At 53.8% G+C, this 27,791-nt stretch overlaps 1 protein-coding gene and 1 pseudogene across 1 annotated transcript in view; one reads left to right on the plus strand and one right to left on the minus strand.

The window, feature by feature from the left end:
• Positions 1-1,689: 1,689 nt before the first annotated feature.
• LOC129472652 (golgin subfamily A member 6-like protein 7) lies at positions 1,690-10,458 on the minus strand (annotated as a pseudogene).
• Positions 10,459-25,138: 14,680 nt separating this feature from the next.
• Positions 25,139-27,791, plus strand: part of NIPA1 (NIPA magnesium transporter 1) — a 46,010-nt gene continuing 43,357 nt past the window's right edge. Inside the window, exon 1 of the mRNA XM_055262543.2 lies at positions 25,139-25,330. Within this exon, the coding sequence (XP_055118518.1) occupies positions 25,159-25,330 (172 nt within the window). The 5' untranslated portion in view covers positions 25,139-25,158. The remainder of the gene's footprint in view (positions 25,331-27,791) is intronic.

Consider the following 27,791-nt stretch of genomic DNA (forward strand, 5'->3'; position numbering starts at 1 on the left):
GCTTCGTCAACTGTATATTTTATGAGTCTAAGTGCAGATCAGATATTTTCAATGCAAATTTCACTTTCCAAATTGAAATGTGCTACATATGTAAGCTACCCTGATGGTTTTTGAGGCCTTGTTATAACCTATATAAAATATCTCAACAATTTTTCTTATATTGATTTCATGTTGAAATGGTAGTATTTTCAATCTGTTGGGATAAGTATGATACATTATTAAAAATATTTTTATTTCTTGAGATGGAGTCTCGCTCTGTTGCCCAGGCTGGAGTGCAGTGGCACGATCTTGGCTGGACAGCACCATTTCCCGCCTCGGCAGGGCAGTCTCCTTACAGGGAAGTTAATGAGGCACTAAAGAAGGCTCAGGGGACAGGGAGGGCTTCTGTTGGGAAGAGGCTCCTAGGCCCAGTTCTGCCTGTGACTTGCTGGGGGTCCTTGAGAAAGTTGCTTCTCCTCTTTGGTCTCAGTTTCCTCAGCTGAGAAATGGGTTGGGCCAAATGGTCTAAGGTTCTGGGAACCTCTAAGTCAGAGCCCGTAGCTGGTGGTCAAGATGAAGGAGAGGCCCTCAGGGTCAGCCGAATGCCTGAGAGGCAAGACGGGCCCAAAGGTGAGCAACCTGAGCACATCAGGTGGGCTCAGTGCTGGCGCATGAGCCCCACAGACTGCAGAGCAGCCCTGGACTTGGGAGCCCACTCGCACCAGCCCGGTGGGACTTCAAATATGTGGGGTCCAGCCTCTCCTACTGTTGTAGGGCTGGGGGCTGGGAGCTGCAGATTCTGACCCCACAGCTGCCTTAGACATGGCAGATGGGCTGGGGCAAGACACAGCCCTCTCTATGAAATGAGCAGTCAGTCCAAACAGATACGCTAAAGAAGGGCTGTGGGAGAGACCCAGCGCCGCTGCACTAGAGCCTGGGCAACAGAGTGAGACACCATCTCAAAAAAGAAAAAAAATGAAGGTTTTCAACTTTCACTAAAGGCAGAGTAGCTTGTTATAGATTAGCCTCCCCACCAGAACAGTTAGAGAAACTGGACAAAAATGTGCCCCCCACCACCAAATACAATTGTTGGAAGGTAATTGGAGACCTCAGCCAGGACTTGAGTGACCAGGCCTAGGAGGTGATCCTGACAGTCTGTAGTGCTTTTCCCACATTTGGTGATTGGTCAACAGTAGAGGGCTAAGAGGCTAAGAAACTGAGTATGAAGTAGTAGTTAAGAGGCTGGAGAACCTAGCTGAATGTTGGGCACTCTCACAGGGCTGAAATGACCTAATGAGAATTTGGGTCCCAGTGAAGAGATGGGACCTTGGTGGGGACCCTGGAAGGGCCACCCCTAGGAGTCCAAATGAATAAAACATAGACCAGCTGTCACAAAACCTAAAACCTGCTTTGAACCAGCTTAGTCCCAAACTAGATGAAGGTGATCTGCTTGAACGCCAATTGTGTGCCATAAAGTCAAAGTCAATACTCTCTGGAGGCAGATAAAGTTTACTGGGCATACCATAAGACAAGACAACACAAGACAAAAGGAGAAAGAGCAAGAAAAAAAAAAACAATAGAAACATATATAGATCTTAGAGTCCTCAGGTAGAAATTTTTTTTTTTTTTTTTTTGAGGTGGAATCTCACTCTGTCTCCCAGACTGGAGTGCAGTGGTGTGATGTCGGCTCACTGCAACCTCAGCCTCTCGCCTAGCTGGGATTACAGGCGTGCGCAACCATGCATGGCTAACTTTTGTATTTTTAGTAGAGACGGGGTTTCATCATGTTGGCCAGGCTGGTATTGAACTCCTGACCTCAGGTGATCCACCCGCCAAGGCCTCCAAAAGTGCTGCGATTACAGGTGTGGGCCACCGCGCCCGGCCAGTATTTTGCCACAATTTAAAATAAATTTTCTTTTTTTTTCTTTTTTTCAAGTTTGTTCTCAGACTATATTCACAAAGTTACATGGCAGCTTACACTTCTGTAGGCCTTGTTGACAGTACCGGCTTTTAGATATTAATGATCTTCATCTTTTTCTTATCTCCTCGGTAGAAGAATGGGATGCAGGAGGTGCTGCCTAAGACTGGGCACTCGTGGGCGTTCTTCGTTCCAGAAAGCAGCTGCATGATCTGCTGTGCAGTGCGGTTGTCATGGGGAGAACTGTCCCTGGCCTCTCGTGCAGGCTTCACGCTGCCAGGGTGGCTGGTCCATCCTCTCCTCCTTCTCCCGCATCTTCTCCTCCTGCCCCCGCGTCTTCTCCTCCTCCTCGCACATCTTCTCCTTCTCCCACAGCGTGTCCTCCTTCAGTCGCAGCCTCTCGTCCTGCTCCCGCATCTGTTCCTCCAGTTCGCGCATCTGCTCCTCCTGCTCTCGCATCTGCTCCTCCAGCTCGCGCAGCTCCTTCTGCTTCCTCAGCTTCTCCTCCTGTCTCCACATCTTCTCCTGCTCCCGCATCTTCTCCTCCTCCCGCATCTTCTCCTCCTGCAGTGTTGGTTTGAACCTCAAAAGGAAACAGACTCATGGGCTAGCTATATAAATGTAATCTATAAAATAAAGGTTTTCATCTATGATTCTTTAAAAAGAAATTTTAAACCCTAACCCTGAGGTTCTGATTTCCCAGGCAGGGCCCCAATTTGTAGATTTTTAGCACACTCTAGAGTCTATGTCGGGACCAGAACAAGGACCCAAATTTTCCAGCTCTTGGCTGGAGCCTCCCCATACCCTGTATGATGCCTAGACCATGCTCCCAGCTGGAGGCGGCTCCCACAACCCCCGGGGCTGCAGTCTCTCACCTGTGGCAGCAGGATTTTGTCCGTCTACAGCTTCCTTTTTAGCCCCTTGATGTGGAGCTAGATCTCAGACTTTTCAGATTCTACGAGTCAAAGTTTTTCTTGTAGTTCGGCATTTTTCTCCTGCAGCTCCTCATCGGTTCTGCTATGGCCAGAGGCAGTAGAGAAAGGAATGAACGAAGAACAGAAAGGACCGCTTTGGTGACTGACTCTCTCCCCTCGCCCCACAACCACAGAACCGTGGCATTGGAAGGGACCCCAAGAATTAAAAGTCCCAGGTGGCAGGTCAGAGAGAACACATGAGTTGCCTGAGGCTACCCCATGAGTCAGTGGCACAGCCGGCACTGGAGCTTCCCTGCGCACACATGCAAACCTGTATGACCCCCTCACCATGCTCACCTGTACCCCCCACTTCCTAGGACACCACCCCCACTAAGAGCCCCCAGACCTCCCATCACACCCTCCCCCATCCTACGTGTTCCTGTACAGCTCCAGACTCAAGGCGTCCCTCTCCTTTGTTAACTCCTCGATGTACTGCAAATAGAGAAAAGTTAAGTCAGGATACAGCAGGCAGAGGAGCAGCTGGCCGACCAGTAACAACAGCCACAGTAACACTTGCTCACTCTCAATCACACCTGACATGTTCTCAAGGCATTTCCAAGCCCATGGTCTCATTTGTTTTTCTTTATTTCCTTTTTTCTTTTATTTTGAGATGGAATTTCACTCTTGTTGCCCATGCTGGAGTGCAATGGCGCAATCTCGCCCCACCGCAACCTCCGCCTCCCAGGTTCAAGCGATTCTCCTGCCTCAGCCTCCTAAGTAGCTGAGATTACAGGCATGTGCCACTGCACCCGGCTCTCACTTGTTTTTCAAAGAACTCAGTAAGGGTAGAAGGGACAGGGAAAGAGACTGAATTGATAGCTGGCTAACAGGGTCCCAGAGAGATCAGATAATATTGCTATTGCTATTACTGTTATTACTACCACTGTTGTAACCTTTATTGAGTGCTTCACCAGGCACTATGCTAACAATCCTATTTAATCCTCACAACCACCATAGGAGAGCGTTACCAGTATCACCTGTATTGTGTAGTTGAAAAACACGAGGCATTAAAGGTTAAGTGCTTGCCTAAGATCACTTAGAGCTGGGATTTCAACACCCAGATATATCTGATTCTCTTTTTTTTTTTTTTTTTGAGACGGAGTCTCGCTCTGTCGCCCAGGCTGGAGTGCAGTGGCGCAATCTCAGCTCACTGCAAGCTCCGCCTCCCGGGTTCACGCCATTCTCCTGCCTCAGCCTCTCCGAGTAGCTGGGACTACAGGTGCCCGCCACCACACCCGGCTAATTTTTTGTATTTTTAGTAGAGACGGGGTTTCACCATGGTCTCGATCTCCTGACCTCGTGATCCGCCTGCCTCAGCCTCCCAAAGTGCTGGGATTACAAGCATGAGCCACCGCGCCTGGCCATATTTGATTCTCTAAGCCCATTCTTTCGCTGGGGGTAGGGGCACAGATAAGGAGGAGGAAATTAATCCTTTGTTGACTTTTTGAAAGAATGATACATTGGCATAGTCCAAACCTCAGAAGGTACAGGAGAGAAATACCTCCCCCCAATACTGTTCCTCTCTCCTGAGTTTTTTATGAATCCTTACAAACATGTTTTATGTATATTACCATAGTATGTACACACACACACACACACACACGTATGTGTGTTCCCTCTCTCTACACAAATGGTAACATACTAAAGATACTCTTCTGTACCTTCATGGTACAAATACCCTAACCCCTGCCTAGGATTTGACCAAGGCCACAGCCAAGTATGGGCAGGGCGGGCACTTGGCCTCGGAGCTCCGTGTCCAGTGCTCGCTCCCCACAGTGCCCCGCAACTCACCCACAGCAGCTGACTCAGCCCTAACCTGCCTCTAACAACCACACACAAAAGCAGCAAGAAATGGCCCATGCTGTCTTCTGGGCAGGACACTGCATCCTGCAGAAGGGACCTTTAGGCTCATTCCTCCATCTGCGAAGCTGGGCTCCCAGGGGACCGGGCAGGTGGTTGGACTCACCCTGTCCGCATTCTTGTGCTGTGTGGACACAGCGGAGAGAACCCGCTGTAACTCTCCTGCAAAGTTCCAGGAATGATGCAGGCAGCCTGCCAGATCCTTGGACTCTCCTGGAATGAGAGAGGTTGAGATGCGGCCCAAAGGCCTGTGAAAGTGCCAGGTTGAAGGATGATGAGGTGCCCAGATTCCCACCTTCAAATTTCCTGGTAGCATTCTGGCTGTAATAGAGCGCTATCTGCAGTTCAGTTTTCTGACACATAAGGATTTGTATGGTATGAACCTGGGCCTTTGGGAGAAAAGACAAGCAAATGCTGAAAGAGAAGCAAAGAAAACTTCTCCAGAGGACAGGAGGGAACTTCACCCCCTCCACTCACCTCTAGCTGCCTCCTTAGGGCTTGCTGATGTTGGTGGCTTGCCTTCTTTTCCTATAGGAAGAGGAAGACAGAGCTCTTACTAGGGGGAGGCAGAGAAGGCACAGCAAGAGACATGTCCCCAGAATGGCACCACTGCCCCAGGACAGGCCCACCCATGGGACCAGGTTATCAGGGACCCTGTGGGGATGGGGTGGAATCTGGGAGGTGAGCCTTCTTCCCCAGGCTGGGAGTGGGCGAGACGAGACTGGGGCCTCTACATCTGAGTGCCCCCCAAACCCAGCAGTCATTTCGCGAGCAAAGAAACCATGTTACTTCTTCCAGCTGAGCTGGGTTCTGTTGTTTCTGTGGGGAGAGTCAAAGGAAGGTGACTGAGGGTGGCCCCCTCGACTCTATTCCCCAGGCCAGGAAGCGGTAGGCAGGGGTCAGGAATGGATTTTAAGGGCAAAGTTCTTAGACCCAATGGGAACACAAACTGGTCAACTCTCCTTAACTCTCAAAGAAAAAGGATTTGGGTCTTTGTTGGTTTTTGCCCACAGCCACAGAACTGAAAGTCTGAAACTAGATTCTCTGGAAAAGACAGTAACAGAAACCTTTAGACATGGAGTGTGAGCAAAGCCCACCCTTCTACTAGCTTGTGATTTAGAAAGATGTGTTCATTCAACAAGCATTGAGCAAGCACATAGGGGCCAGGGATGGTTCTTCACAGCTGGGATATAGGACGGAAAAGGCAGACAGGAGCCCTTGGCCCTAAGGTTTCCATTCTAGTGAATCTTTAAATCACAGACTCCCAGAGCAAACAGAATCCTCTGATACTCTACCTCCTCAGGAAACGGAAGCCTAAAGAGGAGAGGAGTTTACAGCAAGCCCTGGACTAGGGATTAACACAAAAACAACAACAATAACAAATCTGATTTAAACTTCACACATGTAAGTAAAACATTACCACCCCTATTTTACAGATGTGAAAAGAGGGGCCCAAAGAGCTCAAGAAATTTGCCCTAAGCCATGTCCCTCGCAGATGGAGAGAGAGGTAGGATTCAAACCCGGAATTCTTAACCAGTACCCGGCAGTTCTTCCTTCCACAATCTTTTAACAGTTACCCTCGACCTCCCCTTGTGCCCCCTGTCCTCAGGAGACCGGCCAGCCAAGACTCACATCCTCAGGTGAATGGCAACCACCGAAGTGGTTGTCTCAGGGTTAGTGCCATTATTTATTTTCTTCCGTTTGGTGTCAGTTGCTCCAGTGCCCACACCAGCGCTGTTCCACTGATGATAGTCGGTGAACTGTGGAAAAGAGTAGCAGTGATACTCACGAGAACTACAAGCTCCTACGGTCACTTTACAGTTTACACAAAATACTCTCATAGACCATCTGATTTAATGCCACTGACAACTGTATGACATGTTGTCACAATCACTTAGTGACCGAGAAAGGCTAAAAGAAAGGCAATCATGGAACTGAAACTCAGTCTTCTGACTCCGAGCTCTGGGGTTTTACCACAAATCAGCAGCTGCCAGGGACCAAAACCAGAGGCAGAGGTAGAATAGTAAAAAGTAGGCAGGAAGGTGTACACTGTGTGGTTTGCAGTCATACATCCTCTTAGAGTCATGTATCCTCAGGGCAGAAGGCAGCCTTTCTGTTAAAACTGGGAATTAAACAGAAAGAAGACAACCCAAGCTTCATTTCAGAGAGAGAAGTCTGGTACACTCTTAGAAATCTATGTGACTATCATCCCTAAGAACATTAATGTTTTGTCTCTCCCAAGAGAAGCAAAGGAAACTGATGCTTCAGAAAGATGCCCCATATGTATCCTGTGGCACTCAAAGTACCCCAGGTTGAGATGAGATGAGGAAGATTCAACTTGTCAAGTCCAGTTTCCCAAAATCTCTTCCACAGAAGATGAGCAAATCTCACTTCAAAGATCACTGACTGATGGGCACTCTGGTCCCAGAACCATGGAGAATTCAAATATGAGGTGGAGAACTTAGAAAAAACTGTTAGTCTCTCTGGAGAGTAGAAGCCTGGGAGAAAACCAAACCAAACCCATTTTCTCATCAGTGCTATGCCCAAGTTGCCTGTTTGAGACTGGCGCAGGGTTCACAGGGTTGGGACCCAGGTACTTGGAGACGTGAGCCCAAAGAGCCCAGGGAGGTCAGGCTTGGGGCAGTGGTAGGTGAGGGCTGAGTATGGAGCCGGGGAGCCCCACGAGTCACCGGCTCAAAGTCACCCTGGGGTGACCAGTGATTTGATTTTTCCTTTTTGGAAAAAGTTTGTCTTATTCTCCTACATTATTGTTAAGGTTTTTTTTTTTTTTTTTTTTTTTTTTAACTAGAGACATATCTAATATCTTTAAAAATACAAAGCTTTTGAGGTGGGTGTGGTGGCTCATGCCTGTAATCCCAGCACATTGGTAGGCTGAGATGGGTGTATCACCTGAGATCAGGAGTTCGAGACCAAAATTTTAGTATTCTAGTGTGTTATTTTAGTATTTATTTTAGTATTTAATACATCATTTAGGGCTACATGTAGCCACAGAAAGAATAAATCTGATTCAGTGGCTTAAAGAAATATAGATTTCATTTTTATCACTTAAAACGTGCAGAGGAAGGCAGTCCGGGGTTCTTTTCAGTTTCCTGATACTTCCTTAGCCATGTTTTTATTCTTGTGTTTACAATGTGGCTGCTGTTTTTCCAGGCCGTAGACTGCCTTCCAAGGAGGGAAAGAGGAAAGGTCAAAAGGCTGAGTCTGTCTCTTTTTAGCTGAAAAACATAGATTTCTCAAAAGTTGTAAGATTATACTGTAATTCAATTTTCATCTCTTTTTTTTTTTTGAAACACAGTCTTGCTCTGTTGAGTGCATCACTGTCACAATATCCGCCTCCATGGTTCCAGCGATTCTCCTGCCTCAGCCTCCCTAATAGTTGGGAATACAGGCGCATGACACCACACCCGGCTCATTTTTTTTGTATTTTTAGTAGAGATGGGATTTCACCATGTTGGCCAGTCTGGTTTTGAACTCCAGACCTGTGATCCGCCCGCCTCTGCCTCCCAAAATGCTGGGATTAGAGGCGTGAGCCACCACGCCTGGCCTGCAATTTTCATCTTTTGGCTGCAAATAAGTTATGTCACTATTCTCAGTTGGGGGAGTGTTTAACTCGCATGTTGCTTCCTCTCTGTTAGACAGGTTTTAAGATTTATGAACAGGTACTGAATTTTATCAATTGCTTTTTTCTTTCTTGATTAAGCAATGCTTTTTCTTATCTTTTTATGTTGATAAGGTAAGTTAACAGTGATTGGCTTTTGAATGTTTAACATTGCATTTCTGGAATTAAATCAACTTTGTTGTGATACATGTTTAATACCATATTATATGTGATTGAGATGGGCTTGCTCATAGTTCATTTGCTAATGTTGTACTTACGTTCGCAAGAGAAAGTGGAGTCTAAGTTTTTTTTCTGGTGATGTCTTGGTTGTTATTGTTTTTTGTTGTTTTGTTTTGTTTTGTTTGCCATGGAGTCTCGCTCTGTTGTCCAGGCTGGAATGCAGTGGCATAATCTCGGCTCATTGCAAGCTCCGCCTTCTGGGTTCATGTCATTCTCCTGCTTCAGCCTCCCGAGTAGCTGGGACTACAGGCGCCCAACACCACACCTGGCTAGTTTATTGTATTTTTTTAGTAGACACGGGGTTTCACCGTGTTAGCCAGGATGGTCTCGATCTCCTGACCTCATGATCCACCTGCCTCGGCCTCCCAAAGTGCTGGGATTACAGGCATGAGCCACTGCGCCCAGAGTTGTGAGGTTTTAATATGAAATATTAAAGCTATGCTGGTTAGACAATTTGGAAAATGTTTCTTCTCCTATTTCTGACAGAGTTCATGTAAGATGTATGCTATTTCTTCCTTAAGCATTTGGAAAGAATTCACTTATTAAGCCATGTGAGATTGTAGTTTTCTTTATAAGGTGTTTAATTACAGGTTCAATTACATATATATGAATATTCATTTTGGTAACCTGTGTTTGCTGAATCAATTTGTTCATTTTATCTAAAATTTCAAAGTTGTTCTATTACTCATTTATCTTTTTAATACTTATAAAGTCTGCAGTTAGAGTTTGTGCCTTTCGTCTGTTTTGTTAATCAATCTTGCTGGGGGTCATCAATTTTATTAGTGTTTCAAAAAAGCAAACTTTTATTTTATTCATCCCTTTACCATACCAAAAATGTTTTGCTTAATTTCCAAACCTATAGTTCCACTGTGATTAAATATTTGTATAACCAAAACTCTTTGGAATTTGTGTCTTCTCAATGATTGAAAATATGATTAATTTTGATAAATATTGCTTCTGCACTTGAAAAGCATATGTATTCTGCATGTTGAATGTAGTGTACCACGTATCTCAATTAGGTCCCGTGTGTTAAATGCATCCTTTAAAGATTCTATTTCCTTACTGATGTTTGTCTGTTTACTTTTCAGTGGCTGAGACACAGATATTAAAGTTTCCCACAATGATCGTCAACTTATTTCTTTTTTTCGTTTGCTAAGCTTGTTCTGTGTGTTTTAAGGTTAAGTTACCAGGCATAAACAAATTTAGAATTCCTTTTTCTCCCTGCTGGTTGCACCCTTTTATCTTTAGGAAATACCCTCTTTATCTCTCACATAGCTCTTTCCTTAGAGTCTTTTTTTTAATATGTAAAAGAAAATAGGCCGGGCGCGGTGGCTCACGCTTGTAATCCCAGCACTTTGGGAGGCCGAGGCGGGCGGATCACGAGGTCAGGAGATCGAGACCACGGTGAAACCCCGTCTCTACTAAAAAATACAAAAAATTAGCCGGGCGTGGTGGTGGGCGCCTGTAGTCCCAGCTACTCGGAGAGGCTGAGGCAGGAGAATGGCGTGAACCCGGGAGGCGGAGCTTGCAGTGAGCCGAGATCGCACCACTGCACTCCAGCCTGGGTGACAGAGCGAGACTCTGTCTCAAAAAAAAAAAAAAAAAAAAAAAGAAAAGAAAAGAAAAGAAAGTCTTGGAACCCCCAAACCTGTTATGCTAAGGGAGACGTAAGTTTGGGAGCTGAGTCGTGCAACACTGCCATTCTTTCTCCCCAAAGAGATAGCTGCCATTTCACAACCCTGTGTGATGGCATTAGACATAAGCCAGGTCCCCACTACCACAAAAGGCCACGTACCTCTCCATGTGGTCCCCCTCACAAATCGCTCACAGGGACATTCCTTGCTGGCCCCTAATCTTTCAGGATCCATGTCCCCCTATAAAAGAAGCATATGCCAGTTGTAACCGTGGCTCTGCAACCTCAGTTTAACAGGTAAAACTGAGTTCTATTCAATCTGACACTGACAATGTTGATTACAGGCTTATCTTCCCAGGTACAGAACAGGAACAGGATGAGATCAATCCCCCTTCCTGCTATCCTGAGATGGCTGCATAATTGACTCTTTCCTCCCTCTTTTCAGATGTTTACCTTATCTTATGTAAAATGAAGATTTCCTGAGCACTAATTAGAGCTTCCTAAGGATGTAACCACCCTTTCCCTGCCTGCTCCCCCTCCCTTTCTTCTCTCCTGCAGGCCTCTCCCCTTAGGTACTGAGTTCCCAAAACCCTCTTTGGAAAGCACAGGTCACAGGCATTTCTCTGGCTTGTGTTTTTTCTGGGGGTATCATCAAATTTTGGCTCAACAAAGCTCTACTGATGCAGGCACTTGCCTCAGTCGGCCACTCATTTTTTGGTTAACAGATATAAATAGAGTTACCCCAGTTTTTATTTACTTGGTCTTTGCTTTGTCAGTTCTTTGACTGTCAATTTTTCTTTTCTAAAAATAAATTTTCTTGTGTATATTTAAGGCTTACAACATGATGTTAAGGGTTATATATATACTCTAAAAAAATTCCTATACAGAAAGAAATTAACACACCAATCATTTCACATAGTTCCCCATTTCCTTGTTGCTTTTGTGGCAAGAGCGGTTGAAATCTACTCATTTAGCATGAATTTCACATACAGAACAATTTTGTTCCCTGCAGTCCTCATGTCATACATCTCTAGACTTGTTCATCCTTCATACCTGCTACTTTGTATCCTTTGGCCTCCATGTCCCCAATTCCTCCCCTCTCCCACCTCCCCCGGTAGAGAATGTTTTGCTCTCTATCTCTGTAGATTTATTTATTTACATTTTTACATCCCACATATAAATGGGTTTATGCAATATTTGTTTTTCTGTGTATGCTTTATTTCACTTAGCATGACATCCTCCAGCCTCATCCATCTTGCGGCAAATGGCAAGACCTTGTTTGTTTTAGGGCTGAATAATATTCCATTGTGTATGTGTGCTACAGTCTCTTTATCCATTTATCCATTGATGGACACTTAGATTGTTTCCATATCTTGGCTATTGTGATTAGGGCTGCAATGAACATGAGAATACAGGTATCTTTACAAAGTAATGATTTCATTTCCTTTGGGTGTATGCCCAGAAGAGGGATTGCTGAGTCATATGGTAGTTCTATTTTTAATTTCTCTAGAAATCTTCATACTCTTTTCCAGAATGGTTGTATCAGTCTACATTCTCATCAACAGTATGCAGAAGTTCCCATTTCTCCGCACTCTTGCCAACATTTATCTTTTGACTTTTTAATAATAGTCATAAGGGGTGTGAGGTGGTATCTCAATGGGTTTGATTTGCATTTCCCTAATGACTTACAATGCGTAACACCTTTCAGATACCCACTTGCTATTTTTATGTTTTGTTTAAAGAAATGTCTATTCAAGATTTTTAAAAACATTTTAAAAATTTGGTTATTTGTTTTGAGTTGTATTAATTCTTTATACACTTTGGATTTTTTTTTTTTTTTTTTGAGACAGGGCCTTGCTCTGTTACGCAGCCTGGAGTACAGTAGCACAATCACAGCTTACTTGACCTTCTGGGCTCAAACACTCCTCCATCTCAGCCTCCCAAGTAGCTGTGACTACAGGCGCACACCACCATGCCTGGCTAGGTTTTAAATTTTTTGTTAAGACAAGGTCTCACTATGTTGCCAGGCCTGGACTGAAACTCCTGGGCTCAAGTGATCCTCCCACCTCAGCTTCTTAAAGTGCTGGGATTAAGGAGTGAGCCACTGTACCTGGCTAAATGTTGGATATTTACCCCTAATTGGCTGGATGCAGTGGCTCACACTTGTAATCCCAGCACTTTGGGAGGCCGAGGCTCTTGGATCACTTGTGGTCAGGGGTTTTGAGACCAGCCTGGCCAATATGGTGAAACCCCATAATGGAGTTTTGGCTTAACTGGGAGATGAGGATCATGACCATCCCTGCCAAGCAGGAGAGGAGGAGATGGGCTGATGTGTATTGTGAGGCCCAACATGGAGAAACCCCGTTTCTACTAAAAATACAAAAATTAGCCAGGCATGGTGGTGGGCACCTGATATCCCAGCCACTGGGGGGAGGCTGAGGCACGAGAATTGCTTGAACCCAGGAGGCGGAGGTTGCAGTAAGCCAAGATCGCACCATTGCACTCCAGTCGGGGCAACAGAGTAAGACTTCGTCTCATTAAAAAAAAAAAAAAAAAAGAATAGTCACTTCAATAAATGGTGAGACCAGCTTTGCAAAGATGATGACGGTGAGAGAAGTCTAGCATGGCTGACTCCATCTTGCTTCCAGTGTCACGGGCTGGCTGTCTTTGCTCATTCCTGGGTATAGGCCAAATCAACCATGGGAGAAATTTAGTTCCTAGTCTAACGTTGCCATTTCAAGTCCACGGGGGTCCCCTCTGTTACTCTGCTTTAAAATATATGTACTTTTTTGTAATCCCAGCTACTCGGGAGAATGAGGCAGGAGAATCGTTTGAACCTGGGAGCTGGAGGTTGCAGTGAGCCGAGATCGCACCATTGCACTCCAGCCTGGGCAACAGAATGAAACTCTGTCTCATAAAGCAAATATAACATGAAATGGTAACATCTTTCTTTAAAACCAAAGAAAATATGCAAGGTGGATGTCCTCCTGTCACTTCGCACAGTCTACTGTCATAGCGCCTGAGCCCCAGACCCCAAACTCACTGTCCTGCTCGGGGACCCCCAGACCACAGTGAACACTGCGGGTACCCCAAGTACTCTCCTATCCTCACCTCGCTCCTGCAGTAAATGGCTAAATGAATAACTCAGAAGTGAAGCCAAAAAGAAAAAATGCACATGGGGTACAGGAGAGGTGAGCAGAGGCCACAGTCTGGAGGCCTGGGCTGATATGCTGCAAAGGGATCTTTGGGGCTCTGAAGAGATCTTTGAGGCTCCAGATCTCATGAGTGGGGGCCAGGCTCCCTAGAGAAACCCTTCTTGGCTAGGGCTGGGGAGCCCACCAGAGTGACCCAATCAGTTCTCAGGGCCTGTGATGGGGCCAAGTGGTTTTGAGAAGCCGGTGTTCAGCTCCATCCTAAAGAGCACTCATGCAATTTGGGGAGGAGGGCTGCGGTGCACAGCTCTGAGCTGAGTCAGACCCACCTCAGGACTGAGCCCAGCAGAAGGACGCCCAGAGTCACCGACCATAAAATGAGCAGATGCCTCCCCCGTGCTGGTGGAGATGAGCCTTGGGCATCAACTCTAATAATTTCTTTTTTTTTTTTTGAGACGGAGTCTCGCTCTGTCACCCAGGCTGGAGTGCAGTGGTGCGATCTCGGCTCACTGCAAGCTCCGCCTCCCGGGTTCACGCCATTCTCCTGCCTCAGCCTCTCCGAGTAGCTGGGACTACAGGTGCCCGCCACCACATCTGGCTAATTTTTTGTGTTTTTAGTAGAGACGGGGTTTCACCGTGGTCTCAATCTCCTGACCTCGTGATCTGCCCGCCTTGGCCTCCCAAATTGCTGGGATTACAAGCATGAGCCACCGCGCCCGGCCAACTCTAATAATTTCTAACTGCACCCTGAAATACTGATTCACACAGCAACTAGTGAATAATAGCCTTTTAAAGCTAAAAAAGCCCTGTATGATTTATTATAAATTGACATACGCATTTTACACAAACTAGAGGCACCGCTGTGGGCCAGCAGCAGCCTGTTCAGGGGCCACAACAAGGAGATTGGATTTCCTCAAGTGCAATGGGAGTTACTGGCTAGGCTTTAAGGTTTTAGCCACAGGAAAGATGAATGTATTTCAGAGTAATGTAGGTGGATTCAAAATGAGGTTTAGAACTAGATCGATTAAATTTTTTTTTTTTAGACGAAGTCTGACTCTTATTGCCCAGGCTGGAGTGCAGTGGCGCTATCTCGGCTCACTGCAACCTCTGCCACCTGTGTTCAAGGGATTCTCCTACTTCAGCCTCCCGAGTAGCTGGGATTACAGGCGCCTGCCATTGTGTCCGGCTAATTTTTGTATTTTTAGTAGAGACGGGGTTTCACCGTCTTGGCCAGGCTGGTCTTGAACTCCTGACCTTGTGATCCACCCACCTTGGCCTCCCAAACTGCTGAATTTTTTTTCTGAAAAATCTCCCGCCGGGCGCGGTGGCTTACGCCTGTAATCCCAGCACTTTGGGAGGCCCAGGCGGGCGGATCATGAGGTCAGGAGATAGAGACCATCCTGGCGATCGTGATGAAACCCCGTCTCTACTGTAAATACAAAAAATTAGCCAGGCATGGTGGCGGGCGCCTGTAGTCCCAGCTATTTGGGAGGCTGAGGCAGGAGAATGGTGTGAACCCAGGAGGCAGAGCTTGCAGTGAGCCGAGATCGCGCCACTGCACTCCAGCCTGGGCGACAGAGCGAGACTCCGTCTCAAAAAAAAAAAAAGAAAAATCTCCCCTCTCCAAAAATCTCCCAGCATTTCTGCAGAAGTCTCTACCTAGGTAAGGAGAAGAAACAATTCTTGGCCGGGTGCAGTGGCTCACGCCTGTAATCCCAGCACTTTGGGAGGCCGAGGCTGGTGGATCACGAAGTCAGGAGTTCAAGACCAGCCTGGCCAAGATGATGAAACCTTGTCTCTACTAAAAATACAAAACAATTCGCCAGGTGTGGTGGCAGGCGCCTGTAATCCCAGCTACTTGGGAGGCTGAAGCAGAGAATCGGTTGAACCCATGAAGCGTAGGTTGCAGTGAGCCAAGATCACGCCACTGCACTCCAGCCTGGGTGACAGAGCAAGACTCCATCTCAAAAAATAAGAAGAAAAAGAAAAAATTCTTAGGGAGCTGAAAAGTGAACTGATTTCCTCATTTCTCCTTTCAAGAAATCAATTGATAGCCCAAAATTGAAACCCAGAGTTAAAATAAACATAACTCCCACCCTCTTAGTGTTTCTCACTTTTTTTTTTTTTTTTTTTTTTTTGAGACAGGGTCTCACTTCTGTTAGCCAGGCTGGAGTGCAGTGGCGTGATCACGGCTCACTGTAGCCTCAACTTCTGGGGTCAAGCGATCCTCCCACAGCCTCCTGAGTAGCTGGGACTACAAGCACATGTCACCATGCCTGGCTAATTTTTGTATTTTTTTGCAGAGATGGGGTTTCACCATGTTGCCCCGGCTGATCTCAAACTCCTGGGCTCAAGTGATCTGCTGGCCTTGGCCTCCCAAAGTACTGGGATTATAGGCGTGAGCCACTGTACCTGGCCTACTAACTTTAATTTTAGGTGTCATGTTTTAGGAAGTAATATCTCGTGGCAAAACAATGTTTGTCATTCAGTAGTTACTGTAGTTTCATTTCAGTTTTTCTTTTGTTAAATTCAAGCAAAATATGGTTTTATGTTTTTAATTAAAATCTCACGTGTTTCCCCATCAGATAAAATATGCCTATGCTTTAACCTATGTACTCACATGGAAAAATGTCTGGGGTGGAGTTTTTTTGTTTGTTTTTTTTTTTTTTTGAGACGGAGTCTCACTCTGTTGACCAGGCTGGAGTGCAGTGGCGCGATCTCGGCTCACTGCAAGCTCCGCCTCCCGGGTTCACGCCATCCTCCTGCCTCAGCCTCCTGAGTAGCTGGGACTACAGGTGCCCTCCACCACACCTGGCTAATGTTTTGTATTTTTGGTAGCGACGGGGTTTCACCGTGTTAGCTAGGATGGTCTGGATCTCCTGATATCCTGACCTCGTGATCTGTCCTCCTGAACTCCGGATCCATCCGCCTCCGCCTACCAAAGTGCTAGGATTACAGGCATGAGCCACCGCGCCCGGCCTGATTTTATATTTCTTCACAAAATAACAATGCTGTATGCAGAGCTGATTTTATATTTCTTCACAAAAATAATAATGCTGTATGCAAAGCTGCCAAAAGGTTTATACTTTTCGTTTGTTTTTGAGACAATCTTGCTCTGTTGCCCAGGCTGGAGTGCAGTGGTGCAATAACAGCTAACTGCAACCTCCACCTCAAGCCATCCTCCCACCTCTGCCTCCAGAGTAGCTGGGGTTGGAGGCATGAGCCATCACGCCCCGCTAATTAATTTTTTTTTTTTTTTTGGTAGAGACGGGTCTCGCTATGTTGCCCAGGCTGGTCCTGAACTTCTGAGCTCAAGCAAGCCTCCCACCTCGGCCCTCAAAGTGCTGGGATTATAGGTGTGAGCCACGGTGCCCAGCTTGTAGCATCGTTTATGGACAAGAAAACCTGGCAGCAACCGGCCAGGCGCGGTGGTTCACGCCTGTAATCCCAGCACTTTGGAAGGCAGAGCGGGCCGATCACCTGAGGTCAGGAGTTCAAGACCAGCCTGGCCAAGATAGTGAAACTGCATCTCTACTCAAAATACAAAAATTAACCCGGGCGTGGTGGAGGACGCCTGTAATTCTAGCTACTCGCAGGCTGAGGCAGAGAATCACTTGAATCCGGGAGGCGGAAGGTTGCAGTGAGCAGAGATCGCGCCACTGCCCTCCAGCCTGGGCGACAGAGCGAGACTGTCTCAAAAAAAACAAACCAACCGCTCTCCCTCTCTCTCTCTCTTTCTTTCTTCTTTTCCCTCTCTGGCCCAGGCTGCAATCTACTCGGCTTGCTGCTGCCCGCGCTGCGGACTGCCTGGGACTGCCGGCGCGCGCCACCGCTGCCTGCCTTTTCTCCTTTCGCTGCAGGCACGCGTTCGCCATCTTGGCCACGCTGGTCGCCAGCTCCTCACGCCGAGTGCTCTGCCCGCCTCAGACTCCCGACGTACTGGGACTACAGACGGAGTCTCGCTCACCCAGTGCTCGGTGTTGCCCAGGCTGGAGTGCGGTGGCGTGGTCTGGCCTCGCGGCAGCCTCCGCCCCCCAGCCGCCTGCCTTGGCCTACCAGGGTGCTGGGATTGCAGCCCCTGCCCGGCCGCTGCCCCATCTGGGAGGTGGGGAGCGCCTCTGCCCGGCCGCCCCGTCCGGGAAGAAGCGAGGAGTGCCTCTGCCCGGCCGCCCCGTCCGGGAAGAAGTGAGGAGCGCCTCTGCCCGGCCGCCCCGTCCGGGAAGAAGTGAGGAGCGCCTCTGCCCGGCCGCCCCGTCCGGGAAGAAGCGAGGAGTGCCTCTGCCCGGCCGCCCCGTCCGGGAAGAAATGAGGAGCGCCTCTGCCCGGGCGCCCCGTCCGGGAAGAAGTGAGGAGCGCCTCTGCCCGGCCGCCCCGTCTGGGAAGTGAGGAGCGCCTCTGCCTGGCCACCCACCGTCTGGGAAGTGAGGAGCGCCTCTGCCCGGCCACCCACCGTCTGGGAAGTGAGGAGCGCCTCTGCCCGGCCGCCCCATCTGGGAGGTGAGGAGCGCCTCTGCCCGGCCGCCCCGTCTGGGAAGTGAGGAGCGCCTCTGCCCGGCCACCCATCGTCTGGGAGGTGAGGAGCGCCTCTGCCCGGCCTCCCATCGTCTGGGAGGTGAGGAGCGCCTCTGCCCGGCTGCCCCGTCCGGGAGGAAGTGAGGAGCGCCTCTGCCCGGCCGCCCCGTCCGGGAAGAAGCGAGGAGCGCCTCTGCCCGGCCGCCCCGTCCGGGAAGAAGCGAGGAGCGCCTCTGCCCGGGCGCCCCGTCCGGGAGGAAGTGAGGAGCGCCTCTGCCCGGCCACCCACCGTCTGGGAAGTGAGGAGAGCCTCTGCCCGGCCACCCACCGTCTGGGAAGTGAGGCGCGCCTCTGCCCGGCCACCCACCGTCTGGGAAGTGAGGAGCGCCTCTGCCCGGCCACCCACCGTCTGGGAAGTGAGGAGCGCCTCTGCCCGGCCACCCACCGTCTGGGAAGTGAGGAGCGCCTCTGCCCGGCCACCCACCGTCTGGGAAGTGAGGAGCGCCTCTGCCCGGCCACCCACCGTCTGGGAAGTGAGGAGCGCCTCTGCCCGGCCACCCACCGTCTGGGAAGTGAGGAGCGCCTCTGCCCGGCCACCCACCGTCTGGGAAGTGAGGAGCGCCTCTGCCCGGCCACCCACCGTCTGGGAAGTGAGGAGCGCCTCTGCCCGGCCACCCATCGTCTGGGAGGTGAGGAGCGCCTCTGCCCGGCCACCCATCGTCTGGGAAGTGAGGAGCGTCTCTGCCCGGCCACCCATCGTCTGGGAGGTGAGGAGCGCCTCTGCCCGGCCGCCCCGTCTGGGAGGTGAGGAGCGCCTCTGCCCGGCCACCCATCGTCTGGGAGGTGAGGAGCGCCTCTGCCCGGCCTCCCATCGTCTGGGAGGTGAGGAGCGCCTCTGCCCGGCTGCCCCGTCCGGGAGGAAATGAGGAGCGCCTCTGCCCGGCCGCCCCGTCCGGGAAGAGAGGAGCGCCTCTGCCCGGCCACCCACCGTCTGGGAAGTGAGGAGCACCTCTGCCCGGCCGCCCCGTCCAGGAAGAAGTGAGGAGCGCCTCTGCCCGGCCGCCCCGTCCGGGAAGAGAGGAGCGCCTCTGCCCGGCCACCCACCGTCTGGGAAGTGAGGAGCACCTCTGCCCGGCCGCCCCGTCCGGGAAGAAGTGAGGAGCGCCTCTGCCCGGCTGCCCCGTCTGGGAAGTGAGGAGCGCCTCTGCCCGGGCGCCCCATCCGGGAAGAAGTGAGGAGCGCCTCTGCCCGGCCGCCCCGTCCGGGAAGAAGCGAGGAGCGCCTCTGCCCGGCCGCCCCGTCCGGGAAGAAGCGAGGAGTGCCTCTGCCCGGCCGCCCCGTCCGGGAAGAAGCGAGGAGTGCCTCTGCCCGGCCGCCCCGTCCGGGAAGAAGTGAGGAGCGCCTCTGCCCGGCTGCCCCGTCTGGGAAGTGAGGAGCGCCTCTGCCTGGCCGCCCCGTCAGGGAAGAAGCAAGGAGTGCCTCTGCCCGGCCGCCCCGTCCGGGAAGAAGTGAGGAGCGCCTCTGCCCGGCCGCCCTGTCTGGGAAGTGAGGAGAGCCTCTGCCCGGCCACCCACCGTCTGGGAAGTGAGGAGCACCTCTGCCCGGCCGCCCCGTCCGGGAAGAAATGAGGAGCGCCTCTGCCCGGGCGCCCCGTCCGGGAAGAAGTGAGGAGCGCCTCTGCCCGGCCGCCCCATCCGGGAAGAAGTGAGGAGCGCCTCTGCCCGGCCACCCCATCTGGGAGGTGAGGAGCGCCTCTGCCCAGCCACCCATCGTCTGGGAAGTGAGGAGCGCCTCTGCCCGGCCACCCACCGTCTGGGAAGTGAGGAGCGCCTCTGCCCGGCCACCCACCGTCTGGGAGGTGAGGAGCGCCTCTGCCCGGCCACCCATCGTCTGGGAGGTGAGGAGCGCCTCTGCCCGGCCGCCCCGTCTGGGAAGTGAGGAGCGCCTCTGCCCGGCCACCCATCGTCTGGGAGGTGAGGAGCGCCTCTGCCCGGCCGCCTCGTCTGGGAGGTGAGGAGCGCCTCTGCCCGGCCACCCATCGTCTGGGAGGTGAGGAGCGCCTCTGCCCGGCCTCCCATCGTCTGGGAGGTGAGGAGCGCCTCTGCCCGGCCGCCCCGTCCGGGAGGAAATGAGGAGCGCCTCTGCCCGGCCGCCCCGTCCGGGAGGAAATGAGGAGCGCCTCTGCCCGGCCGCCCCGTCCGGGAAGAGAGGAGCGCCTCTGCCCGGCCACCCACCGTCTGGGAAGTGAGGAGCACCTCTGCCCGGCCGCCCCGTCCGGGAAGAAGTGAGGAGCGCCTCTGCCCGGCTGCCCCGTCTGGGAAGTGAGGAGGGCCTCTGCCCGGCCGCCCCGTCCGGGAAGAGAGGAGCGCCTCTGCCCGGCCACCCACCGTCTGGGAAGTGAGGAGCACCTCTGCCCGGCCGCCCCGTCCAGGAAGAAGTGAGGAGCGCCTCTGCCCGGCCGCCCCGTCCGGGAAGAGAGGAGCGCCTCTGCCCGGCCACCCACCGTCTGGGAAGTGAGGAGCGCCTCTGCCCCGCCGCCCCGTCTGGGAAGTGAGGAGCGCCTCTGCCCGGGCGCCCCATCCGGGAAGAAGTGAGGAGCGCCTCTGCCCGGCCGCCCCGTCCGGGAAGAAGCGAGGAGTGCCTCTGCCCGGCCGCCCCGTCCGGGAAGAAGCGAGGAGTGCCTCTGCCCGGCCGCCCCGTCCGGGAAGAAGCGAGGAGCGCCTCTGCCCGGCTGCCCCGTCTGGGAAGTGAGGAGCGCCTCTGCCTGGCCGCCCCGTCAGGGAAGAAGCAAGGAGTGCCTCTGCCCGGCCGCCCCGTCCGGGAAGAAGTGAGGAGCGCCTCTGCCCGGCCGCCCTGTCTGGGAAGTGAGGAGAGCCTCTGCCCGGCCACCCACCGTCTGGGAAGTGAGGAGCACCTCTGCCCGGCCGCCCCGTCCGGGAAGAAATGAGGAGCGCCTCTGCCCGGGCGCCCCGTCCGGGAAGAAGTGAGGAGCGCCTCTGCCCGGCCGCCCCATCCGGGAAGAAGTGAGGAGCGCCTCTGCCCGGCCACCCCATCTGGGAGGTGAGGAGCGCCTCTGCCCAGCCACCCATCGTCTGGGAAGTGAGGAGCGCCTCTGCCCGGCCACCCACCGTCTGGGAAGTGAGGAGCGCCTCTGCCCGGCCACCCACCGTCTGGGAGGTGAGGAGCGCCTCTGCCCGGCCACCCATCGTCTGGGAGGTGAGGAGCGCCTCTGCCCGGCCGCCCCGTCTGGGAAGTGAGGAGCGCCTCTGCCCGGCCACCCATCGTCTGGGAGGTGAGGAGCGCCTCTGCCCGGCCGCCTCGTCTGGGAGGTGAGGAGCGCCTCTGCCCGGCCACCCATCGTCTGGGAGGTGAGGAGCGCCTCTGCCCGGCCTCCCATCGTCTGGGAGGTGAGGAGCGCCTCTGCCCGGCCGCCCCGTCCGGGAGGAAATGAGGAGCGCCTCTGCCCGGCCGCCCCGTCCGGGAGGAAATGAGGAGCGCCTCTGCCCGGCCGCCCCGTCCGGGAAGAGAGGAGCGCCTCTGCCCGGCCACCCACCGTCTGGGAAGTGAGGAGCACCTCTGCCCGGCCGCCCCGTCCGGGAAGAAGTGAGGAGCGCCTCTGCCCGGCTGCCCCGTCTGGGAAGTGAGGAGGGCCTCTGCCCGGCCGCCCCGTCCGGGAAGAGAGGAGCGCCTCTGCCCGGCCACCCACCGTCTGGGAAGTGAGGAGCACCTCTGCCCGGCCGCCCCGTCCAGGAAGAAGTGAGGAGCGCCTCTGCCCGGCCGCCCCGTCCGGGAAGAGAGGAGCGCCTCTGCCCGGCCACCCACCGTCTGGGAAGTGAGGAGCGCCTCTGCCCCGCCGCCCCGTCTGGGAAGTGAGGAGCGCCTCTGCCCGGGCGCCCCATCCGGGAAGAAGTGAGGAGCGCCTCTGCCCGGCCGCCCCGTCCGGGAAGAAGCGAGGAGTGCCTCTGCCCGGCCGCCCCGTCCGGGAAGAAGCGAGGAGTGCCTCTGCCCGGCCGCCCCGTCCGGGAAGAAGCGAGGAGCGCCTCTGCCCGGCTGCCCCGTCTGGGAAGTGAGGAGCGCCTCTGCCTGGCCGCCCCGTCAGGGAAGAAGCAAGGAGTGCCTCTGCCCGGCCGCCCCGTCCGGGAAGAAGTGAGGAGCGCCTCTGCCCGGCCGCCCTGTCTGGGAAGTGAGGAGAGCCTCTGCCCGGCCACCCACCGTCTGGGAAGTGAGGAGCACCTCTGCCCGGCCGCCCCGTCCGGGAAGAAGTGAGGAGCGCCTCCGCCCGGGCGCCCCGTCCGGGAAGAAGTGAGGAGCGCCTCTGCCCGGCCGCCCCATCCGGGAAGAAGTGAGGAGTGCCTCTGCCCGGCCACCCCATCTGGGAGGTGAGGAGCGCCTCTGCCCAGCCACCCATCGTCTGGGAAGTGAGGAGCGCCTCTGCCCGGCCACCCACCGTCTGGGAAGTGAGGAGCGCCTCTGCCCGGCCACCCACCGTCTGGGAAGTGAGGAGCGCCTCTGCCCGGCCACCCACCGTCTGGGAGGTGAGGAGCGCCTCTGCCCGGCCGCCCCGTCTGGGAGGTGAGGAGCGCCTCTGCCCGGCCGCCCCGTCTGGGAAGTGAGGAGCGCCTCTGCCCGGCCACCCATCGTCTGGGAGGTGAGGAGCGCCTCTGCCCGGCCGCCTCGTCTGGGAGGTGAGGAGCGCCTCTGCCCGGCCACCCATCGTCTGGGAGGTGAGGAGCGCCTCTGCCTGGCCTCCCATCGTCTGGGAGGTGAGGAGCGCCTCTGCCCGGCCGCCCCGTCCGGGAGGAAATGAGGAGCGCCTCTGCCCGGCCGCCCCGTCCGGGAGGAAATGAGGAGCGCCTCTGCCCGGCTGCCCCGTCCGGGAAGAGAGGAGCGCCTCTGCCCGGCCACCCACCGTCTGGGAAGTGAGGAGCACCTCTGCCCGGCCGCCCCGTCCGGGAAGAAGTGAGGAGCGCCTCTGCCCGGCTGCCCCGTCTGGGAAGTGAGGAGGGCCTCTGCCCGGCCGCCCCGTCCGGGAAGAAATGAGGAGCGCCTCTGCCCGGGCGCCCCGTCCGGGAAGAAGTGAGGAGCGCCTCTGCCCGGCCGCCCCATCCGGGAAGAAGTGAGGAGCGCCTCTGCCCGGCCGCCCCATCTGGGAGGTGAGGAGCGCCTCTGCCCAGCCACCCATTGTCTGGGAAGTGAGGAGCGCCTCTGCCCGGCCGCCCCGTCTGGGAAGTGAGGAGTGCCTCTGCCCGGCCACGCATCGTCTGGGAAGTGAGCAGCGCCTCTGCCCGGCCACCCATCGTCTGGGAGGTGAGGAGCGCCTCTGCCCGGCCGCCCCGTCCGGGAAGAAGTGAGGAGCGCCTCTGCCCGGGCGCCCCGTCCGGGAGGAAGTGAGGAGCGCCTCTGCCCGGCCGCCCCGTCCGGGAGGAAGTGAGGAGCGCCTCTGCCCGGCCGCCCCGTCCGGGAGGAAGTGAGGAGCGCCTCTGCCCGGCCGCCCCGTCCGGGAGGAAGTGAGGAGCGCCTCTGCCCGGCCGCCCCGTCCGGGAGGAAGTGAGGAGCGCCTCTGCCCGGCCGCCCCGTCCGGGAGGAAGTGAGGAGGTCCTCTGCCCGGCCGCCCCCTGTCTGGGTAGAAGTGAGGAGCTCTTCTGCCTGGCCGCTCCGTCTGGGAGGTCTACCACGGAGGCCAGAAGCAATGTGGGGGCTGGACGTGGTGGCTCACGCCTGTGGTCCCGGCACTCTGGGGGGCGAGGCGGGTTGATCACTTCGGGCTAGGAGTTCGAGACCAGTCTGGCCAACTTGGCGAAACATGAAGAATACAACAGACAAACCAACCAACCAACTCAGTGACAACAAAACAGGTCTACCCTGGAGTCATACTCTAATTTTTTCTATTTTCTTCCCTTTCTGATCCTTTATCCCACTTTCTTTTTCTTCCTCTTCCTTCTCCCTCTTCTTTGTCAAATAGAGGATTGAGTTATTATCACTGATCCATATAAAGTCCCTCTCTCATTTATTTTAACTCCCACCCCCCATTTCTATTCCCCGACTTCCCATGTGCAACCTTCCTAATATGTTTGATATGCATCTTTTTGTTTGTATGTATTTTTAGAAAATGTTTATCGTTTTTGTATGCAAAAATTAATAAAAAAAAAAAAAAAAAAAAACAAACTAACCAACCTGGTAGCTACCTAACACCCAACAATGGCTGAATGGTTAGACAAATTACTATACTGTCATTAGAATAATCATTTATGTAGCGATACAGAAACTGATATATATTAAATAAAAAGGAAATTTCGTATATTGTAATTGGAAACATGTAAAGGTATGTATACATTATGGGAAAACACCTAAAATACTAACAATTAGGTGAGAGTTGTGGAATTGAGTCACTTTAAAATAATTTTTTCTATTTTTCAAGCTTGTAATTTTGTTGTAGTTTCTTTCTTTCTTTTTTATACGGAGTCTCGCTCTGTCGCCCAGGCTGGAGTGCAGTTGTGTGATCTCCGCTCACTGCACGCTCTGCCTCCTGGGTTCACACCCTTCTCCTGCCTCAGCCTCCCGAGTAGCTGGGACTACAGGCGTCCGCCACCACACCCAGCTAATTTTTTGTATTTTTAGTAGAGACGGGGTTTCACTGTGTTAGCCAGGATGATCTCGATCTCCTGACCTCGTGATCCGCCCGCCTCGGCCTTCCAAAGTGCTGGGATTACAGGCGTGAGCCACCGCGCCCGGCTTGTTGTAGTTTATTAAAACGAGGAAATTAGACTGTGGGAGCACAAGCCCAGAGCCCGGCGTAGCTGACTCTAGCGCCAAGAAGGGCGGAAGAGAAACGCCCAGCGCCAGGGCTCCCCTTCGATCTCTGCAGCGGCGCGCCGGGCTTCGCGCTCCGGGGAGTTGGGCTGGCGGTTGGAGGCTCTTCGGGGACCGCTGCCCGCGGGTGCGTCCTGCCGCGCTCCGCTGCCCGGATATTGCAGAGGACAAAGTATGCATGTTTCTCTGCGCAAACTTAACCGGGAGTCCTGCATTTCCATTTGCGAAATCCGGGAACCCCCGCCCCACCCAGCGCCTCACCGGCCCCTCACTGCCGCCGCGTCCGGCGCCACTGCTGTCCCCGCAGCCTTAGGCGCCGGTCCCTGGCACCCCCGTCCCGCCCCCGCCCCTCTTCCCGCTCCTCCCCCTCCCCTCCCCCGCCCGCGCCTCCCGGTCACCCCCCATCCCGCCCCGCGGGGCGCGGCGCGCAGGCGCAGGCTCGGAGGGCGGGCGCGGGCGGAATGGGGACTGCAGCTGCGGCGGCGGCGGCGGCGGCGGCGGCCGGGGAAGGGGCGCGTAGCCCGAGCCCCGCCGCCGTGTCGCTCGGCCTGGGCGTGGCCGTCGTGTCGAGCCTGGTGAACGGGTCCACGTTCGTGCTACAGAAGAAGGGCATCGTGCGTGCCAAGCGGCGAGGTAGGGCGGGCGGGCCGGTGGGGGAGGCGGGCGGCGTCGCGGGCGGAGAAGGCGGTCGCAGGTGGGGGCGCCCGGGTCGGGACAGGGGACGGGGTCGGGGCCCGGGCCCAGGTTGGGGGAAGGCTGCGCGGGCGGTTGCTACCCGGGGCGGGCCCAGCTGCCGCCGCGTCCTGGCACTGGGGCCCGGAAGCGGCCCGGGAATCACAGGTGCGTCCTGAGCGTCCGGCGCTTCGCCGCCGCCACGGGTTTTCTCCGTTCCCGGCGGCTGGAGCGGCCTGCTTCTGTGTGCGGGCTTCCCCGGCTGACTTTTTCCCTCGGTCCAGGACCTGCCCCGCGCCGCCCCGCAGCCCTCACCGTGGCCGGGAGCCTCCTGCGGACGCGGTGCTGGGGTGCTCTAGCCCGGGACCCGTCTGGAAGCGCCGCTTCAGCCGATGTGCGGCCCGCTCCTAGGGTACGCTCGGGTGAGCGAGACCTGGGATTTCCAGTCCCCCACAGAGGCCTTGCGGGTGCAAAAGGAAGACCCGGGCGGGCTCTCAGGGCTGTGCGTTCCTGGGGTGCTCGACGGAGCCCGCTGCGGCTTAGACCTGCACCAAATGAATACAAGTGGTCTTCAGTATGGAGAACACGCGCGGCAGATCCAAAACCAAGCCCTGGACGGGCGAAGGCCACTTCCCAGGTGGATGTGCCGCAGCCCCGCACTCCGTAGTGCTCTGCGGGGCAGAGGTCTCCCGGTGTGGTTTGTGCTGGGAGGCCCCGGACGGGACCGGTTTGCCAATGCAGGATGTGGCAGGCTGTGAAACAGTCCGTTTCCATTGCTTCCAGAGGGACTGAGAAAGTGTTGTAGTTCTTGGCCATACTCTCAGAAGAAGAATATTAAGAGCTCTCTGGGAAGGATGTGGCCCCCGAGTCATGAGTTGTGAGAGAAAGTAAACTCATGTAATAATTTACATTGCGGAATGCAGGTGAAACTTTCTCTGAGCGAGCCAGGCGTTGGCTTCAGAGAAGAGATAAAGGGCCCGACAGTCTTGAATGAAAATATAAAATCATGGATAATTTAAGGAATTCAGCTTTAAAGTGAAAGCATAGTGGTCTCCCATACAATTTAATTAAATAGAATTAAGTAAAACCAAGTATGATTTTCCAAGGATGCAGATATGTCTGTCTCTAAGGCACACAGATACACACACACTGCAGCCACACTTCAGGGAGCACCTGTCCGTGTGACAGGCCCTAGGACTGCGTGAGATGGTCAATGCACGTGACTTTATTAATAGGATGGCCCGAGAAAGCACCTCACCTCCCCCAATCCACGGCCCTAGCGTGAGCATGAGGAAAACACCACACAAACCGGAGTAGAAGAACATCTTGCGGCTGGGCGCGGTGGCTGGTGCCTGTAATCCCAGCACTTTGGGAGGCCAAGGCGGGCGGGTCACAAAGTCAGGAGATCTAGACCATCCTGGCTAACACGACGAAACCCCATCTCTACTAAAAATACAAAAAATTACCCCGGTGTGGTGGCACGCACCTGTAGTACCAGCTGAGGCAGGAGAATCTCTTGAACCCGGGAGACAGAGGTTGCAGTGAGCTGGGATCCACCACTGCACTCAGTCTGGGTGACAGAGCAAGACTCCATCTCAAAAACAAAAAAGAACATCTTGCAGTACAGTCCTCTGTGAAGGTCATGGAATCTGAAAGCACATCACAACCAGGAGGAGCCTAAGAATACGTGAACACCAAATGTAAGACGTTAGGGAAAAACGAAGGAAAGCTGAATACGAGCTTTAGTTAGTTTTCTAAAAAGTTGAGTAAAACTGTTATTTCAACCCAGGTCATGTGGCTCAAAGGAATTGGTGAATAGGAAAATAAACAACAGATCAGCCTTTTAAAAAAAACATGATAAGCTGGGCGCAGTGGCTCACACCTGTAATCCCAGCACTTTGGGAGGCTGAGGCGGGTGGATCACCTGAAGTCAGGAGTTCGAGACCAGTCTGGCCAACATGGTGAAACCCCGTCTCCACTAAAAATGCAAAAATTAGTTGGGCGTGGTGGCGGGCGCCTGTAATCCCAGCTACTCGGGAGGCTGAAGCAGGAGGATTGCTTGAACCCAGGAGGGGAGGTTGCAGTGAGCCAAAATTGTGCCATTGCACTCCAGCCTGAGCGAGAAGAGAAGACTCTGTCTTAAAAAAAAAAAAGACAGATGCTGTTTCTTATATACTATGCTTTCATTCATTTATTTATTTTTTATTATGATTTTTTTTTTGAGACGGAGTTTTGCTCTTGTTGCCCAGGCTGGAGTGCAATGACGCTATCTCCCCTCACTGAAACCTCTGCCTCCCGGGTTCAAGCGATTCGCCTGCCTCAGCCTCCCGAGTAGCTGGTATTAACAGGCACGTGCCACCACATCTGGCTAATTTTGTGTTTTTACTGGAGATGGGGTTTCATCATGTTGGCCAGGATGGTC

This window comes from Symphalangus syndactylus, chromosome 22, assembly GCF_028878055.3.
Source record: "Symphalangus syndactylus isolate Jambi chromosome 22, NHGRI_mSymSyn1-v2.1_pri, whole genome shotgun sequence".
NCBI classification, from domain to species: domain Eukaryota; kingdom Metazoa; phylum Chordata; class Mammalia; order Primates; family Hylobatidae; genus Symphalangus; species Symphalangus syndactylus.